Genomic DNA, 18,772 nt, shown 5'->3' with positions numbered 1-18,772 from the left:
GATATCCCAGTTCAAAGCAGACACTGAGGGAATGCTCTTTAGCTGTGTGGAAGGGCCCTGAGTCCACACTGCCATATAACCCAGTTCAATGTAATATAAGAATACATAAGAATAAAATTATTATTATTATTAATGTGGATTCCTAGAGCTGTGTGGGAGGGGCCCTTGAGGTGTCCTTCTCCTCAGAGTTGGGCGCCACTCTGGGCCATTGTGGGCCCTTCCACACAGCTGACTAAAACCCCACATTCTCCGCTCTGAACCCCACTTCGAAGCCAATCCTGTGGGCTTTCCTGCCTGGATGTTCCGGGCTCCAGGGCTGCGTGGAAAGGGCCCTCTCTCTTTGTTTTGGGCGCCTCTCCTGAGGGGAAGGCAGGCGGCCTCCAGAGGCGCGTGCGTCGCGTGAGTGAGTGAGTGAGTGAGTGAGGCGCTTGGCCTCTTCTCCGGAGGGCTGGGACTGCGCCTGCGCGGGCTCCGTCTTGCTTTCTTTCCCCTCCCTCCCTGCCTCCCTCCCTGCCTTCCTGCCTGGTCACATGCGGAGTATTGTTGCCGGCTGGCTGAGCCTGTTAACCCTCGCCTGGCCGGGCCGGCGCTTCCCTGCGAGAGCCATGAAGGGCCCGGGAAGCGGCGGGGGGCGGCGGCGGAGGCCTCGTCCTTCGCGCTCGCCTTGACCATGGAGGAGGCCTCTTCCTCTTCGTTGGCCTCCCTCAGCGGGTAGAGAAGGAGGAGGAGGAGGAGGAGGCGGGCAGCAACAAAGCGGGGACGCGGCTTCTCCTCTCCCCAAATCCCTCCCTGCCTGCCTGCCTCTGGAGGCGAGCTAGGCCTTTGTTGGAGGCGCCTGAGGGGAAAGAAAGCAAGCAAGAGAGAAGGAAAGAGAGAGCGAGAGAGCGGGCGAGCCAGGCCCCGGCTGTCTTGGGATGGTTGTGCTTGACTTTGTGTCTTAGGACGAGGGTCGTGAGGGGCCTGAGGGCCGGCCAGGCGGAGTAAGCGGAGTGGGCGGAGCCTGGCGCCAGAGCCCTCCCCCTTTGTGTCCCCGCCCCCCGGTGGCCCCGCCCCCTCCGCCCGGCTCGGCGGGGTCGGGGGAGGGGGCCGCATGGCCTGCCCGCCCGGCCCCTTTGCCCACGCGCCTCGGCTTTGGCTGCCCCGCGAGTGCGGCGCCGCGGCTCCTGCTGCTGCTGCTCCGGCTCCTCCACCGCCTCGGACTCCGCCGCTGCCGCCTCCCGCATGGAGCCCGACGCCGCCCAGCCCGGCCTGGCCTCCCCGCCGGATTCCCCTCACGACCCTTGGTACGGCCGCCCTGAGGAGAAGCAGAGAGCCAGGCAGGCAGGCAGAGAGGCAGGCAGGCGCCCGCCAACATGGCCGATCCCCGCTCGCCTTCCCGCCTCTAATCGCCTCTCCTTTCTCTCTCTCTCTCTCTCTTCTCTTGTAGCAAAATGTTCATCGGAGGCTTGAGCTGGCAGACCACGCAAGGTGAGGAAGCGGGAGACGGGGAGGGGGGCTCTCGGAGGGGATGGCTCCCCCGCCAGGGCCCCCAAAAGTTTCCCAAGTGGGGCCCTTGGCCGGGCCTGGCCTCCGGGGATGCTGAGGGCTGAAAGGTGCCTTTGTCGAGGAGGAGGGAAGGCGGGCGAGGGGCTCCAGGCCTGGCTGCGGAGGGAGGAGGAGGGAGAGGGAGAGAGAGAGAGAGAGAAGGAAGGCCCTCCTCGCCCTCCCTCCCTCCCTCCCTCCCTAGCCATTTTGGAGAGGCCTGCCCGCTCCATCCATCTTGGGCCCAGCCGGCCTCCTCAGCCCCTCTCCTCCTTTTGTTGTGCTCCCCCCCTCCCGTCCTTTTGCAGAAGGCCTGCGGGAGTACTTTGGCCAGTTTGGCGAGGTCAAGGAGTGCCTGGTCATGAGGGACCCGCTGACAAAGCGCTCCAGGTGAGTGGGAGCCTGAGTGGGTGCCTCCTCTTGGACCCCCCTCCCTCCCAACCCGCTGCCCCCCTTTCCTGACCAACTTTTCCGCTTCCTCCCCTTTTGCCGGCGGCGGCATCCGTGGCTGCAGGGGCTTCGGTTTTGTCACCTTCGTGGACCAAGCCGGCGTGGACAAGGTCCTGGCCCAGTCCCGCCACGAGCTGGACTCCAAGACGGTGAGTGGGGTCGCAGGGGTCGTGGGGTCCACTGATCTGATGCTCGCTCCCCCCCATCCCCCCAAACAGTCTGCTTTTCTGGCTTTGGGGCTTTCCTTCCGCCGGGTCTGGGATTAATTTGCAATTAGACAGCGCTGGCGATGGGCAAGCGCGGCCCAGATCGATCCCGGGCGCTGGGCTTTTGTTGGAAGGGTTGCCGGCCCCTTTGGGCTCCATACGGGGTGAAGGAAAGGCCACCGGCTTGGTCAAAGTTTTGCTTTTGTGGCACGGCAAGAGAGATGCGGATTGCGACTGAGTTGTGGGCGAGTGTGGTGCTGAAAGGAAGCCGAGATGTCTGTTTCTGTGTCTCCCTTTCCCCCCTTGGCTTCTGAGCTTGTCCCTTTGCGCTTGGGGCCAAGCATCTTGAAGGAGACTCAAGGTTTTGGCATGTTCTCTCACCCACCCCTCTGTTGTCCTTGTCAGAGGAAGAAGAGGGCAGGATTTGGTCCATCAAGGAGGTCCCAATTGGGGAGCCTGTAGGCCTTCTGACACCTCAGAAGGGACCCCTTGGAAGCTCAGATGCTGGGAGAGCTCTCCTGGTGCCCACAGGTTCTTGAGAAGGAGGTTGTCTGGATCTCATTGAGCAGGCAAAGCACCCCAGCATGTTCTTCATATCACTTTGGATGAAATGATTTTGTGGGCTGCAAAGTTTTGGGTCCCTGTTTGTAGCTGGCGCTTTGGGAGCACCAAGAGATCTTTGTTGGGTTTGGTTTCTCCATCCAGAAGGTCTGAGGGTTTGGTTCAGCTCTATTATGAAAGTGGCAATTTTGTGGTCTCAATGCATCCCTGCCTCTGTCGGCTGTGTCTCCTGCCTGTCAGTGCTTTCCCCATCCTCTCTTGAAGGAAGCAAAGGAGAAACTATTGAGTGTGTGCCTTGTTGACTTGCTTTTCCTGACATTGGGGCACCTGTGCCACTACCACCTCCACCTTATTAGACCTCTGTCCTTGCTTAGGGACCAACCCACCTTGGGACCAGGGAAAAAGGGGCACGTTTGTGGGGCTGGGCCTCTCTAGCGTGCCTTGAGGAGGGGGGAAAGCTCAAGTGATCAACAACCAGTGCAGCTGTTCCATTCAGCTTTCTCACCATATGGTGGGCACTTGGTGGGCTAATAACGGGCGACTCAAGCTGGTCCAACTGGTGGCTTGCTCAACTACCTTTAGAGCCTGAGATGGAAACCTTTTTATATATAAACAGTCTTTAAAAGAAAGTTTTCTCTCAGTTGGGAATTCTGGTGGGGTGACAAGCGACCCAAAAGCTTTTAAGAATAATACTAATAGATGTTGTTGAGTAATAATCTTCCCAAGGCTCGATTTGGAGGAGGGCAAACTTTCAAACTTCCTGCTCTGAAAGCCATGGAGTTGGCATAAGTTGACAGGCAACTTGATTTTCATCCGATCCCCCTTTCCTGTATTTAATTTGAATTCTTTGTTTGGGTTGAAATGATTTGAGCTGGCATCCCATTGTTGGGGTTTTCCTCAACATCTTGACAGCTAACAGGTGTCCAGAGCAAGATCAGTTCGGATACGGGAATAAGGCACTGTGTTTGAGAGCCGTTTGGAGTCCATATCTCTCCAGACGGACTTGTGTGTTCCATGATGGAGATGGCAATTGGTCCTGTAGTATATCTAGCATTGCAGTGTTGGTGCTTGCATGTACAGAGGGTGAAAGTATGTGTCCTGGCAGAGACATGGCACTGGGCTGCGGAGTATCTCTAGCGGATACTTTTTAACCGCTTTCCCTTGGGTTAGAAATCTTGGGACTTGAGATACCGGGCTCAAGGTTAGATTTGTGCAGAGCAAACAAGGGGGCATTATTATGTGTTGTTTTTTTCCCCCGTTCAACTATGAATGAATGAAAAGTCCAAGGAACAGCCTGCCAAAAAGTTTTGATGCACAAAAAAGTTGGGAAGCTATGTATTGCCGTCTTTTATTTTCACTGAGGCTAGTGGGAGAGAACTTTGAAGGAGCTTCTGTGTCACTGCATGGAACTGAAGTGGGGTTTTGATCAAATGCAAAAGCCGAACAAAAGGGAACATCTTTCCTCTGGGATTTGACTAGAAAATGCGTTTTGCTTCATGAGGTCCTTCCTTAAAAAGTTCCCCTTAAACTTATCCCAAACTTGCTCAGTGCAGATGCCCCAAGGATTTTCGGAAGCAGAGAAATAAAAAAACTCAATCCTTTTCCCACCTTAGTTTTTATGGCCTGAAGTTTTTGGCATCTGATGAAGGAACTGGGAACGGTCTTGCTTTGAGAAAGGTGCTGGACTCTTAAAGCTTTATATATGTATATTTTTGCTATACGAGATGGGAGTTGCCATCATAAGTCACTTGGGAGTAAATCCTACTGCCATGGGTGAGACTTTGCCTTCTGAGAATCTTGTTTAGGATTATACTGTAGCTGGGAAGAGAAGTTTATGGGGAAAGGAGACAACTTCATCTTCTCTAAACTTCCCTCTGGTGCTGGTTCAGCTAAATCTGTGACTGATCTCTATAGGAAGGGGTTGTTGGGTCCTCTCCCCTCAATTAAAGGAGCAAGAGGTGGGCATATCGGTGGCCCTAATCCATGGGCATGTTTTTGGGGTCACCAATGAGATGTAATTCAGGGTGGCTGGCCCCCATTCTCCTTGCCTGGCGATCTTTTTCTCTCTTGGCTTTTAAAGGGGGAGGCTCAAATGAACGGAAAGGAAACAGATGAGGTCTCAGGCTATAGATAACACCACGGGGGTCGCCCTGGCTATTGAAAGTCTCTGATGCGTCTGCACCGAGGGAACAAAGTGGGAAGCATGTGGGGGCACCTTGGACACTCTTTTTGTTTGGAGTGTTAAAATATATCTGTCTTCCTGGATATTCCCTTGTTCCCATCCCTTGACCGGCTTGATATGTTTTAAGATCCAACGCAACCCTATAATTTGTCAATGCTGGACTTTGGACTTAGGAACCAGGGAAGGAATGGCTTAAGCATCCCTTAAGATGTTTTTGAAATTATTGTGGTCAAAGTGGACCACCAAAATCTTACGTAGTGGAGCCTCTTCTGGTATTATTGACTATAAGTGTCTTCAGTGGTCAAGGACAAGTCAGGCAGAGGGAGTTATTGAGTTATTATAATAAAAAATAAGTTGCCCACTGCCTATCTCATATGTGCTTACTTGGGAATAAGTTATGTGGGAATTAATAGGGAAAGGAGGCAAAATGAGTAGCAACTGTCCTGCCAAAGTCGAGGTCTTCTCCCCTCCAAACAGTCCAGGGGTTCTTGCTGAGGATGCAATGGCTTTGCCTGTGCCTTCCTCTAAAATATTACTTGGGATTCGGTGGCAGTTTCCCACCCTAGTCCAAACCAGGGCTGACCCTACTTAGCCTCCAAGATCAGATGGGATCAGGTGCCTATAGGGAATCTTTCTGGAGTCCCCTGAGAGTCTGATAAAAGCTGTGGACCCCAGGGGAAAATGAGGACTTCTATACAGGTTTCAGAGTAACAGGAAGGATGCTGAAGGAGGGACAGACTTATTTTGCTTGCACTTCACAGACCCTTAGGGATCCATGGCCACAGCATAAAAGCTCACATTTGAGGGACACTCGCGACACCGGCCACTTTGTCTTGTCATTGCTCTGCTGCCGCCTTTCTAAATCATCTGCTTGGCAACGCGGACCAGCCAACAGCCGTGTGAAGCCAATAGAATAAAATGCTCATTATGTCCTAAACAAGTCACCAGAAAATGGACTTGAGCTGCTTTCCAAACACGAGCTAATGGCCTTCCGTGAGAAGCATTGCTTGGCTGCGAGGAAGCACCTTTTGGCAATGATGCACACCCATGGGCTGGTGGGAACTACAACTCCCAGACTCCTCCAAGTGGCATGGTTAGTCATAAGGGGAAGCAGAAGGGTTGTGGGAGCTATAGTTCACCACACAATTCCTATCAAAACTCATACAAGCCGAGTTGCCTTTTTCCTAGGCAAATCCCTGTACCTGCTAAATACAAAACCCTCATTCAAATGGCAGCACATTTCCAGAAATGTATAAAATTATTCACAAGCAGGTGCTTGGGAGAGTTTCCAAGGAAGTAGGGGAAGAACTTCAACCTTTTGCCTTCATTCTTTTGACTGGAGATTTTTTTTAATTTTAAAAATTTTGCACTTCCCCCTGGGTTGTAAATTTTCATGTCTCATCTTCCTCTGACTGGCATATCTTAGGCTTTGGTGATCCTTTGTGCGGACTCGAAGTATGAGAACTTCTTATCAGTTTTTAAATTCTCGTTGCCAACGTTGTCTTCTGCTGGGTCAGATCTGGGCCTGGCAACATTTTGGGGAGGCATGATTTTCTTTTTAAGTGTTCGTGATCTTTTAGAACTAGTCCCTCTTTTGAGCAGATGGGAGCTGTCCCCTGGCAAACCCGAAGAGGGTCTTATCTGCTGTGTTGTAGTGCTATGCTCTCAAGAAGGCCAAATATATTGATGTATTTGTTATTCCTATGAGCTCAAGGCAGCATATCCCAATCTCTTCCTCTTCTTCTCTGCCCACTTTGTATTTGCAACAGCCCTGTGAGGTAGGATGGACTGATGGCAAAGGCTTGAACCTGGAAATAAAGTGCTTTTTCTCAACAGTTGTTTATGGGACTGTAGGCTACTGTGGCTTGACTCGACAATGCATTGGTTGCATCTGGATTCTGGAGGTTTTTGTTTTTCTCCGGAGGCCGGAGAAGTGGGGCAAAGGGGGCATTTTGGATTTAGAAGGGAGCAATATGTAGCTTTGTGGGCCTGAATGGTCATGGCATGGGGCTCAGGTGAACACTGGGCTTAAGGTGCCCTTGCTTTTTGCTGTAAGGTCACTAGTCCTCATGATGGGAAATGAAAGCAAAGAGGTTCTTAAAGGTGTCGATGATTATTTATCAGGCGACTCATCATCATGCGTTGATGTAGCCTTCCGAGTGTTGACAGCGCTTCAGGTGCATGTGATCTCAACCTTGCACGGTAGATCAGTTTTATTGCCTCTATCCATCTTTCCGACAGGTGAGGCACTGAGGAGAGAGGAGCACAGCTTGCCGAAGGGCAGGCATCTCTGTGACCTGGTCACAGTTTGCCCAGCCTGATACTCTTTTGGACCGCAACCCTCCCATGGACCCTGGGATTGTAGTTTGCTTGCAACAGTTGCTCCCTCTGGGGAAGACTGTTCTTATAAGGGCTGCCTGCCTGTCCACAGCAGATGGACCCCTTCTTCCTGGCGAATTGTGCTGAGAGAGGAAGGCCTGGGTTAACTTTGGCTGAAAGATGGGAATCTCATCTTGGCAGGAGCTGAATGTGGCTGGCAGAGAGCTGGGAAATACAGGGGACAATTGTTTGGGCTCGCTATCTCCCATGGGACCTCCTGCCGTTCTGAGAATGCAGACCTTTTGGTGGATTCTGGCCTTTCACCAATGTTGCTGGACTGCAGCTCCCATCAATCCTTGCCAGTATAAACCCTAGGGAAAAATTCCTGGAGTCACTGTCCTGAGAGATCTGGGGGGCTTGCCTTTGCTGACCCCCTTGTGTTGAAGAGAGAGGAAGGTATTCTTCCCTTTGGAAGAATTATGACTGGGCACAAAAGAGAGAGAACCTGCAATTACTAGTATTGAAGTGAGGGAAATCCCCCTTGTCTGGAAATCTTGACGCTTTAGCATCAAAGGCATACAGTGGATAGTTCTTCCTTGCCCAGATTGCTTCAGGATGTGGTTTTGGTGGTTGTCTGGATGGTTTGTTAAAGGATTAGCGGATGGAGAGGTTTTTTTTTATGAAATGGAACCTCCAGGGGCAGGAGCACTGTACCATTTGGGACTTCTCAATGAGGCAAGCAAGCAAAGGAAGACATTTGTCTTTCTTGTGGACTTTCAAAATGAGTCTTTTGGGGCCCATCAAGTCCTAGTGTTGAGTTTCCAAATGTGGATCTGCTTGGCATCCTCATTTGGCGGCATGGGCTAAAGCCTTCCTCTTTGGGAAGGCCTTCATCTCATGATGTGTTTCAGCCAGTTTCTTTATTGGGTTGTGCCTGCAAATGAAGACACCGCATAACATGCTTGGCATTTGGCAACTGGGAGATCTTTCCATGGAGGGAGCAGAATTTGTGCCCTTTCTACAGTGTGGCCTGACTGCTCCCGTGTTCGCCCTTCTGCCAGCATGCCTTCACTGGCAGGATTGCTAGGGTGGCAGAGCGCTTGGCTGGCACATCTGTCACAGCCCTGGCATCACTGGCCTGCCGCCAAAGCTTCTCACCTCCCTCGGCATTACTCTGACGGTTGCATTTCCTTCCCCATCCCATATCTGATCATGGTTCAAAGGAACGTGGCACATTTTTACACCCCCCCCCCCCCCGGCTGTTGACTTTGATACCACTTCCACTGCCACCTGTGGGATTCTGGGACTTGTATTTTGGTGAGCACTTTGAGGAACCTTCTCTACAAATCCCAGGATCCCATGTCTTTTGAGTCATTGTGGATTTGTAGTATAGAGCTTCCATTATCCTTGGTGGGGGGCTCGTGGCCTAGCATGTATGGAGCTGAGGTTGTGGTACATTTAGAGGGCATTATTATTATTATTATTATTATTATTATTATTATTATTATTATTATGTTGGAGAAGGTTGTTTTCTCTTTTGGGTGCCTTGGTTGAAGCTTTGGTTGCTCCTTGAAGCTAAACAAGCCAACAGACAGAGTCTATATGAAACTGTTGTGAACTGGAGCTATGTCAGAACAGCCTCATGCAGTCCCAGTTCATTTCAGTGACCTTTGTATGGGAGGAGTGCTTGGTGGACTGGGACCTCTGTTCTAGTAGAGACAGTTTGTGGCATCCAGGAAGGCCCATGAATGTCCTTCATGCTTCTTGGCTGTCTTCAAGTCATTTCTGAATTATGGCGACCCTATCATGGGGTTTGCCATGGCCTTCCTCTGAGGCTGAGAGAACGTGACTTGCCCAAGGTCGCCTAATAGGTTTCCATGGCTGAGTGAGGTTGCCAGCCTTCTTCTCGAGAGTCTGAGTCCAGTGCTCAAACCATTACTTGACTATTTGCTCGTAGGATCTTCTGGTGTGTTGTCTGACTCTATGTCTCCCATCCATAGGTGTTATTACTGAGTTTGGTACCATTGTAACCTTTCCCTTTTTCTCTTTCAGATTGACCCAAAGGTGGCATTTCCTCGCAGAGCCCAGCCCAAGGTACATACTGTTTTCGAGTTGGTCCCATTTAGTTTTTGGAGACATTCACCGTACAACTGATACATGATTGTTAAATGGTTATGCCGTTCTCCTTTGCCAGTCCAGAAGCATTAAGCCATTTCATTTGTCTGGCTCGGTAGATAAGTGCTTAAATGCTTCAGTTGCAAAACGCAAAACGACTCTGGCACAAAGTGGCCAGAATCCCGCCGTTTGACATTTGAACAGTTCCAAATGCAGTGGTCATTTCAGTTTCTTCTTTTCTTTGCATCTGGCCTTTTCTTCCAAAACGGGGGGCATAAGGTTGCTCCCAGCACGGAGGAAAAGCAGATAGGGTGGAAAAACACAAGAAGTGGTGTCACGAAAACACAATTCTATGGCAATTGGAATGGGCCACAAGGGGAGGATGAGGACTTAATCCAGACCACGGGGAGGGCATCAGCTTGGGCACCATGCTTTAAGGACCTCGCAGTGATTATCGATGGTGGGCAAATGGGGTAGAAATTTAGTGGTTGCAACTTCAACTCAGTGGGTGTGAGGTTCTGTTGTTTTGCCAGAACACTAAGATCCCTGCCCTGGGGCTGTCTGAAAAGAACGATGGGTTGACAGCAGAGCTTATTACATCTTGCATACTATACATCCTTGCCTTGGGGTGTCTTTGTGCAATTGTTTCACGTCTGCATCTGTTTTCCTGTGTAGTCATAAGTTCGGGCAGGGATACCTTTGAGATCAAGCTGTGGGGAGTCTAAATTGCTTGAACCAAAAAGGCACAATGAAGTTTTCCACATGGGTGTGCAATTTCAGGCTAGGAGGGAGTCACTTGCCGCCCCCATGGTCCACGCTGGCTTACCAAAGCCCACTTCCAGTCTTAACCCTTGACGAAGAAGAATGGGTTGAGATATGGACGCGAGAATGACACTAGGGCAGCGTACATTGCACGAGTCTTCCTTTGCTTATCTTTGGTGGGCCCAAAACACCGTCAGAAACTCCGGAAGGGGTCGGAGCCCTGTCCTCTCTTGAACTCTAAAGACAGTGGGCAAAGCCAGGGCCTGGAAGAGGGTGGCCTGGGTGATTGAGCCAGTTGGTGCCCAGGTATCCCAAGTGCTTGGCGCTGGGAGCACGTGGTTGGAATTGGGTTAATTCCATTAAGCAGTTGGGTGACAGAAGGGGCTTTAGCCTTGGGACGGGCTGTTTTCCAAGCCCGAGAATTGTGGTGGATTAGCCGCAGCGCTCCTTGGGGTAATTAGGAGCATGTGTTTCTGGTTGCAGCTGAAGGGAGAGCCGATTCAGAGGGCACCCGAGGGTCCTTCTTGGGATCAGCTGGTCCCTTAGGGCTGAAGGTGGAGGAAGGGAAGGCTGAGGAGGTTTTGCAAAACCAATCTGGGACTGCGGCTGTACTTCTCCTGGTGTGGACAGGGTTTCATTCGGGCTGTGTGGAGGGAAGAACCTCAGGAAAGTTCCTTCTTTTTGGATGGCAACTTCCAAAATCCCCTTAATTGCCCTTGTCTGGTAGGGAGTGCCCACCCGCTTCAAGATCCGATTCTTGAACTTACCTGGAAGGGTGGACAAACACCTTTGGCGATGCCACTCTCATGCCCGTGGGCCGTGCTAGTTGGGCCAGATGGGCATTGTAGGCACACATTTTTAGAGGACACTCAGATAAAAGAATCTGACATAGACAGTCTGGAACCAAAGACACCAACAACCTGATTCAGCACTTGGGCCACTTCCTATCTTGCCGTCAGCTCCCTTGGAAAAAAGACGGATTCATGTTTCTGTTTCCATGCACTTAAAAAAAAACTCTGTGCCAATCATTTGAGCCCAGTTTGAAATTGGAAAAGAGGAGTATAATCTCCACCTACTTGTTCTGAATCACAGGAATAGCAGACATTAGAAGGCAGCTAACCTCTACTGGACATAGTTTTAACACGGCCGGCATCATGAATCAGGCAGCCAAGATCATCTTCTGTTTGAGACACATTTTCCAACATCTGGAAGGGGAAAAAATCTTTTTGGGACTTTCAACTAAATGAGACATTCTGGGCATGTTAGTCCCCCGGAAGAAGCTGGCTGGTTCTTTGTACAAATGGATCCCCCGAAGAAGCTGTGTATTTGTGGGGACTAAAAGGCATTAGTCATTTTGCACAAGGACAAATAATATTGCCCATAAACCCTTGTAGGCTCAAGTGGGGATGAGAAGCCTATGGGGATGAGCCATTTTTTGGCACCTGAGTTCAGGACAAAGTGAACTGTACATCCCTGTCCTAGAGCTTGGAATTCAGCTTTGGGGAGCGGTAGCCAAGCTGGGTGGATTCTGAGAGTTGTAGTTCCCAAAAGGAGTGTTTCCAGGGGTCTTTGCTGCCTCCTTGTCCTCTTTTCTAGATGGTGACGCGGACTAAGAAGATTTTTGTGGGCGGCCTGTCGGTGAACACTACAGTGGAGGACGTGAAACAGTACTTTGAGCAGTTTGGGAAGGTAAGTGCCTGGCACTGGGCCGAACTCTGTACTACAGCCTTCCTTTCAGCATATCTCAACTGAAAGGCACGAACCTCCTCTTTACCAAGGAAATCTGGGAAGTCTAGTTCTGGCCTGCAAAAGTCAGGTATAAAGCCAATCTACTACCAGTATAAATGGATAGAAAGGTTCGTATGGCTCTCTGTTGTTATGAGCACAAGACAATATGTTCAAAGATGTGTGGGTTTTGCTGACGGAAAGGAACCACGTGCCCTTTGGATGTAGCATAAACACACCAGACCTGATGTAACCAGGGCTCAGTGTTTTTTGTGCAACCCTTGTCCGCAAGAGGCGACCCTAATAGCTTCTGGATTTAAGGCGGGTTTGTCAGAGCTTTAAGCCACGAGATCTGGAACTATATTAGACATCCTGGCCCAAGAGCAAGCCATTCCTAAGCCTTCGGTTTGCCTTAACCCCTTCTCCATTCTAAATTTTCTCTTTCGGACTCTTTGCCTTCCCTGATGCTAAGGCATTGGGATATGTCTCTAATGGGAAGTCTTGAGTGGCCCTGTCCTGGAAATTCTCTTCCAGGTTTGCATGGGGTGGGGTGTGGGGTTTCCACAATCTAGTCCCTTGTGCAGTGTGAAAGGGGCTCTGAGAGAGAAGAACATACTGCTGGAATCCTTCAGTGATTTGAGACAGGGAAATGAGAATAATTATAACAGTGGTAAGGGTGGGTCTCTTTGCCCTTACGTTGCCTCCTCTCAACTTCATCACCCCCATCCCCCAAGCTTTGGGAAAACCTATAATCCCCCGTGTGCTTGCTTGGAAATAATCCCCTTTGAATCAATGGAGCTTACTTCTAAGCAAGTGCTGGAAGGATCTTGGGGCCCAAATGTGGAAGACAGAGAGGTTTTTGTTGGGGGGGGGGGGGGGAGTTCGAACGGGGCTGGTCTCCCAGACAGCATGGCCTTCTTGGCATCCACTTGGCTCCTTCTTGCTCCTGCCTGCCTGTCTGTTCACACTGTCACCACATTTGGATAACTGCCCAAGCTGGTCTATCCAAACAGCATGGAGGAAGCATTGTGTATGGTCTGGTGTAGCATTTGAGACCCTTCTTTACTTGGAGAGGAGTGCCACGATTTCTCAGAAGCGTCCCCTGGGCAAAGAAACATGCATTTGCCCCAGGCCGGCTGCATGTGCCAAGTGCTGTTTGCTTCACTAGTGGTCTGCCCAGGAAATGAAGGCCCGTTCTGTCCTGTCGAATGCCATTTGAAGACGTGCGGCCGTTTGGTCCCTTTCCGCCCCACCTGAACAGCCCCTCACTCTGTACCAGCCTCGCTGTGCCATGTTCCTAAGCTCTCTTCTATGACGTTGCTTCCACAGAGCCCCTTCCTATGTGGTCATGGATGCTCTTTGATCACTAGTGGCCAAGTGAAGGGGGCACGAAGTTCGTGTCCCAGCCTTTCCTAGATCCAAGGTACAACTCCAAATGTGTAGTTCCCCCACCTCCTCTTCTGTCTTCCGGCTTGAGAAATCACACAACCAGCCTCACCCCCTTTTTTCTTTTTCTACTCATGTAGTGTGCCCAAAGACTTTTTAGTAGATAGATGATCATTCTCTGTATAGCTAGACCTAGATTTAGGACCAAAAATATTTATATATACATTTCAGCTGTTTAGTGTTTTTATTTTTCTCTTCCCCCCTTTCTCTTCACTGTTGTGTTAATTCTCTGTTTGTAGTTTTGAAGGTCACAGTGTAGACAATCGCGGTAGCAATGTGTTTAGCAGCCGTTTTCCATTTGCATATCTCCAGATCGTAGCGCCTAGCGAATGAACGTAGAATATTTAAGTAGGGTTAGTGAAAAAAAAAAGAGAAATGGTCTGTGCATGTCCCTCTCCTCAACATGCTCCAGCGAACAGATTCCGGAACTCGTCCCCGCAGATGGTGTCAGGATGCGACCGGATTTCCTCTGAGGAACTCTTTCTTGGCCTGTGGAACCTTTGTGTGTGAATGGGGCTGGGCAAGACACATGGCACTGGAGGGGAAGCCAAAGCCCATCTTGTCTCACCATTTCCCAAGTCCATGTGGCATCAGACTCCAAAATACAGCAAGACAAGGGGTCTGGTGGGGCCCATCAAGTCCTATCAAGAGACTAATTCAATTTCCCACCCTCTGCTTATCATTCAGCAGTTGACATGGGGGTCAGTACAGTCCATTATGAGCATGAGATCATCCACATCTCCTTTGTTGGAGACCTGGTTGACTTGCTGGCCCTTTTGGCAACAAAACAGTCTGTACCTAAAGTCCCAAGACAGTTTCTTTTTACTGAAAAATGACCCTTAGGATGATTGTACGTCCATGTGCCTGTTCTGGTCCTGAGCTTGAATGGTTTCTGGATTTTTGAACAGAGGAGGAGGTTTCCATTTGTGCCAGTCCTGACCCTGTGGTCCAGACGCAGGCCGGGCACCTTTGCCAGTCCTAGGCCTCTTCTGGGGTTGGTGGTGAGACCTCCCTCTTTCCTCCTGCCTTTATTTAAAAATAAAATCCAGAACGCATTTTCCTCTGGGTCAGAGTCCACCTCCGTATAGGATGTCTGAAGACTGAAAGGCAAAGTGATTGTGGGGGAGTCTGCTATTTATACCAGCTGTCTCGAAACCTAGAGCTCAAGGAAGAGCCTTGTGCCCACGCACCAAAGTGGCAGGTTCCTTCAGGAAGGCTTTTGGCTGCCAGTGGCAAAGCGTGGCCGAGATAGATTATATGGAAGAGTCGAGTCACTGTTAGTAAACAGTCTCCCCCAAGTTGCATCATCTAATAACTATACAACATGCTAGCTGCAGACGTCAGCAGGCGGCAGCCTGGCTCTGCTTGATTAGATGACAAAGTTTGTTCCTCCTTTCAACCTGGCGAGGGGCTTTCTGGGTCACCCAACTGGTATTTTGAGTAGCTGTGTATGAGGCTTCCATGTTTGGGCTTTCTCAATCCATTTATTGGGTTCTTGGGGGTCTGAACATTGGAGTGGCCATGTTGTTGTCCCACAATACTGGCTGTGGTGGCTCCATTTGAGCTGTCCAAGGTGCTGAGTCCTATCTCCAGGTTAGCTTCAGCCTCCTGGAGTTTGTATGAAAACACGGAGCAGAATCACCTCGCTGGCATTGAAGCCAGTAGATCCTGGGTTAGAAGGATGTAGATCATGAGCTGCTCTTTGCTTTCACTGAGTGATCAATGTTTCATTGAGGGTAGAAGGATGACATGAAGGGTTTTGGGATTGTAGCTGGATTTGATCATGTTGTGCTCCTCGTGGTTTGAGAGATGAGCAGTTGGAGGCCTGGCTAGAACTTGGCCGAGGAGTGGGTTTTGTAAAGCAAGGAACTGGAATTCACAGCAAGGACAGGTGATCTTGGACCCTACAGAGCTTTTGAGAACCTGGATAGTGGGGAGATTGAGATGCAAGGTGGATGGAAGTCCCCAAAATGTGGAAGGCCAGCAAGCATTAGTTGACGGAAGTTTGGGCTCTGCTGCTTGTTCCATTGAATCTCCAACTGTTTTGGGCATCTTCCACCCTATGTAATGATAGCACTGTGATTCCACTTTAGCTGTCTTGGCAGTGAAATCCAGAAATTGGCAATGTGTGTGTATGCTTTGAATGTGTGGTGACCCCATGAACTTCAGGGGGCCTTTTTAGGCCATGAATCCTCAGAGGTGGCTTTGCCAGTGCCTTCCCCAGACGTAGAGCCTACAGCACCTAGTATCCATTGGTGGTCCCCATCCAAGTCCTAACCAGGGCTGCCCCTGCTTAACTTGCAAGACCAGGTGGGATTTGTAGCCCATGCAGATACTTGTTTAGCTTCTGAGTTCAGGCAGGATCGGTGCCTTCAGGGTATTTTGGCTTGCTGTTTACTATTTCGAGAAGGGTATCTGGACATCTGAGCCAGAGAGCGCTAGAGCCTTCCTTAACTACAAATCCAGGGATTCTGCAAAATGAAGCTGTAGCAGTTAAAGTGGAAGTGCAGCACTCGAACTGGGTGGTAGGAGAGGCCCTTGGGCTATTGAAAGGAAGCATGTTTCCTCTTGTCTTCCCTTCCCTCCCTTTGCCTGTAGCTTATCGAAGTGGATGCGCAGGGACTTAATTGGGCCTTTTGTGACTGCGCTGCAGCCCAGGCAAGACCCCTGGGGAGGCCCTGGCCCCTCTCTGATTTTTCTCCATCATTTTGTCGGCCTCTGGGAGAAGGAGGACGGAGACAGAGACGCGGAAATGGTGGCCCTCGTCCCCTCCTGAGAGGAGGCCTCACCCCTGCCGGGTGCCTGTTTGGTGTGTCCGTTTTTGCCCGAGAGCGCATTAGTGCTCACGCTAATCTGCGCCAGCGCCGGGGATTGGAGGGGCCAGGGTTGCCACAGCAACCCGGCCCCAAGAGAAGCCATCCCCAGCAGCCTCTTTTGTTCAGGCCTGGCTTGGGCGTTGGCAAAGCCGGGGCTGCCTCTTGAGAAGAAAGGCACCCGAGGGCCAGCCGGGGGAGTGGCAGGGGGTCTCTTGCCCCCCCCCCCCAACCCGGCAGCAGGGGCTCGGCCCCACACGGCACCCAACGGGCGGCCCCAACAATAGCCGCCCGCCAAGGGCTGCCACTCACGCTTAGCCCTCGGCTGCCTGAACTTGACGGCTGACCGGGACCGCTTATCCCACCTCCCCTGCCCTGGGTTTCCATGGCCACGGGCGCCTATTGAGGACACACATTTTCTCCTGGAGGATTCTGGAGGTTGGGGACGTGTGTGGAGAGCTCAGGGGACCGTGCCAGCTGGCGGTCTGGCTGTTCCCAGAGAGGCCCCGTCCACCATTTCCCCCTGGCTTCTTGCGCCAGGCCCGGCCGTTGCTTAGCAGGGACTCTTGTGAGCCTCCTTTCCCCGAGGCCTTCAACCTCCTGGGCCAGCAGCCTCAAAGCCTTGTGGTTTCCCTAATAAGAGCCTTCAGAACGTAATTGCAGAAAGTGCATTCCCATGGTAGCTCAGCTCTGCCTGATGGTGCTTTTTGGCCACTCTGAAATTCTCCAGCAATTGGCCACTCCTTTAGTACAGGGGCCACCTCCTTTCTGATCCTTTGGCCCCCACCAAGTCCTTCTCCTGTAAACCGGTTGCATTTTCTTTCCTTGTGAGAAATCCTACAATATTGGTTTGTAATTTAGACATTACATTTGATTCAGCTCCTCATAAGAAGGTGTTGGATGCACATTCCCTTCCTGCACAAGTGTCCATGGGCAGCCTCAGCTTGTCTAACAGTTCAGTTGAACCTTTGGAGAGACAGTGCAAGCAAAGGCCCAAGTGCAGTAAACCAGGGAATTCTCACCTATCAAACAGAAGAGCTCCAGGTTTTAATAATTTTCGGTTCTTCCCTCCCTGGAAGGCTAGAAATGTGAGGACAGAAGGACAATTCCATAGATCTGATAGGATTGGAATCATGGCATTAGGCATGGAGAGTGGTTTCTTTTTTTTGGATAGTGTGCATTCGTCATAAATGGAGGCACACACATGGAACCATTGCACATTACAGTACACAGATTAGTGCCTTGGTTCTGGGCGTTGTTTTTGTGCATTGTGGTTGCCCAAGGGATTGTCAGCCATGCACATTGACTGCTGATGCGCACACATATTGGTGTTTTCTAAAGAGGTTGCATCACATCATGTTGGTAACTCATATAATATCGATTTGACTAAGGACACCTGATACATTTATGGCATGAGGTGCATTCTGTCCAAGACCACCAATATTATAGAAATTGTGGGACGCAAGTGAGACAACCCCAGGCTCTTAGTAAGCTGGGATCTGGGGTACCAGGGAAGTGCTGGCTGAGGCCTTTTAATGGCTAGGACATTAGGTACCCTCTGCTAGTCAAAGTCCCGGTCCTGCTGCAGGCCATTTCCACCTCGAACGGCTGTTGGGAGATGGGGCAATCCGCTTGGCTTCCTCTGCTCAAAGCCTTGGTTTGGCCAGGCCTGCCAATTGACACCAACTCTGACCTGAAGACAGAAAGCTCATTGTGTGCTGCACCCCGCTCTCCCCCCTCCAGCCCTGACCTGTCGGCTTGCCGTCACTAAGGGAGGCCAGTCTCTGTGTGTTTCCGTGCAAGGTACACAAGGGAATGACGTGGCTGGGTCCCAGAGAGATCCACTTTCACCTTCTTTGCACATCACCATCTGTGGGGCAACTGGTTTGTAGTAAGAAGCCCAGCAAGCTAGACCCAATGCTGCTGGCCTCATCATTGCCGCTTTCTGTTGCCCCAGCATTTAATCTTGGATCTCTCCCAAAGCCACCTCTTTGCTGAATGGGGTCAGTTTTTGGGACATACACATGTTAGGTGAGTACTGAAATCATGCCTAAGAAAGGCTTTTCAACCATCCTTCCCGATCATGGCAAACTTGATGGGTTGGGGGCCCATTAGGTGAGGCTACCAAAATTGTTCCTCCATAATTGGGCATGCCAAAACAATGGGCACACCGTGTTCCCCTGCCGAGGAGATTCTTACCCCACCTCCAGATTTCCGGCTATGGTACGATTGCCCTCCTGTGTGGCTTAGCAAGGGATCACATTCCTAAACTGTAACTTACCACTAGTATAAGTGATGGTCCATATGTACCCAGGGATTGGAAGAGGACTTTGGGAAACCAAATTCTTGCTCAGCCATGAAACCCACTGGGTGACCTTGGGCAAAGTCAGGCACTTTCAGCCTGAGAGGGAGACAGGGGCAAGGTTGCCATTACGTGGAGTCAATGGGAAAGCCCATAACAAGAACGCAAATCAGAGACTTGGGCCAAAGCCTTTTCTCTGGAGGCAAAGCATCAACACCCCATCACCTGTATAGCAGTGGCAGCTGGTGGCAAGACATGGCCACCACCATTTTCCATTCTTGTTGAGTGGTGGCCTTGGTTAAGTTCCGATCTTCAGCAACATTTGGTAGGCCAGGCTGGTTGGAGAGCCAACGATTGGAGTCACCTCTTG

The 18,772-nt window shown here is 50.8% G+C and overlaps 1 protein-coding gene across 5 annotated transcripts in view; it reads left to right on the top strand.

Moving 5' to 3' along the window:
- The first annotated feature begins 538 nt into the window (after positions 1–538).
- The window catches only part of msi1 (musashi RNA binding protein 1), a 29,189-nt gene continuing 10,955 nt past the window's right edge, over positions 539–18,772 (top strand). For 2 of the 5 annotated variants that reach the window (XM_016996586.2, XM_016996584.2), the window contains exons 1-6: positions 755–1,283; positions 1,427–1,467; positions 1,830–1,911; positions 2,036–2,120; positions 9,292–9,333; positions 11,713–11,805. In XM_016996586.2, coding sequence (XP_016852075.1) covers positions 1,222–1,283; positions 1,427–1,467; positions 1,830–1,911; positions 2,036–2,120; positions 9,292–9,333; positions 11,713–11,805 — 405 coding nt within the window. In that variant the 5' untranslated portion in view covers positions 755–1,221. Of the gene's footprint in view, positions 712–751; positions 1,284–1,426; positions 1,468–1,829; positions 1,912–2,035; positions 2,121–9,291; positions 9,334–11,712; positions 11,806–18,772 lie in introns of those variants that run through there. The other 3 variants (XM_016996587.2, XM_016996585.2, XM_003225983.4) reach the window with 3 other exon arrangements.

Source organism: Anolis carolinensis, chromosome X, assembly GCF_035594765.1.
Source record: "Anolis carolinensis isolate JA03-04 chromosome X, rAnoCar3.1.pri, whole genome shotgun sequence".
Lineage (NCBI taxonomy): Eukaryota > Metazoa > Chordata > Lepidosauria > Squamata > Dactyloidae > Anolis > Anolis carolinensis.
This window is presented reverse-complemented; position numbering and strand designations above follow the sequence as displayed.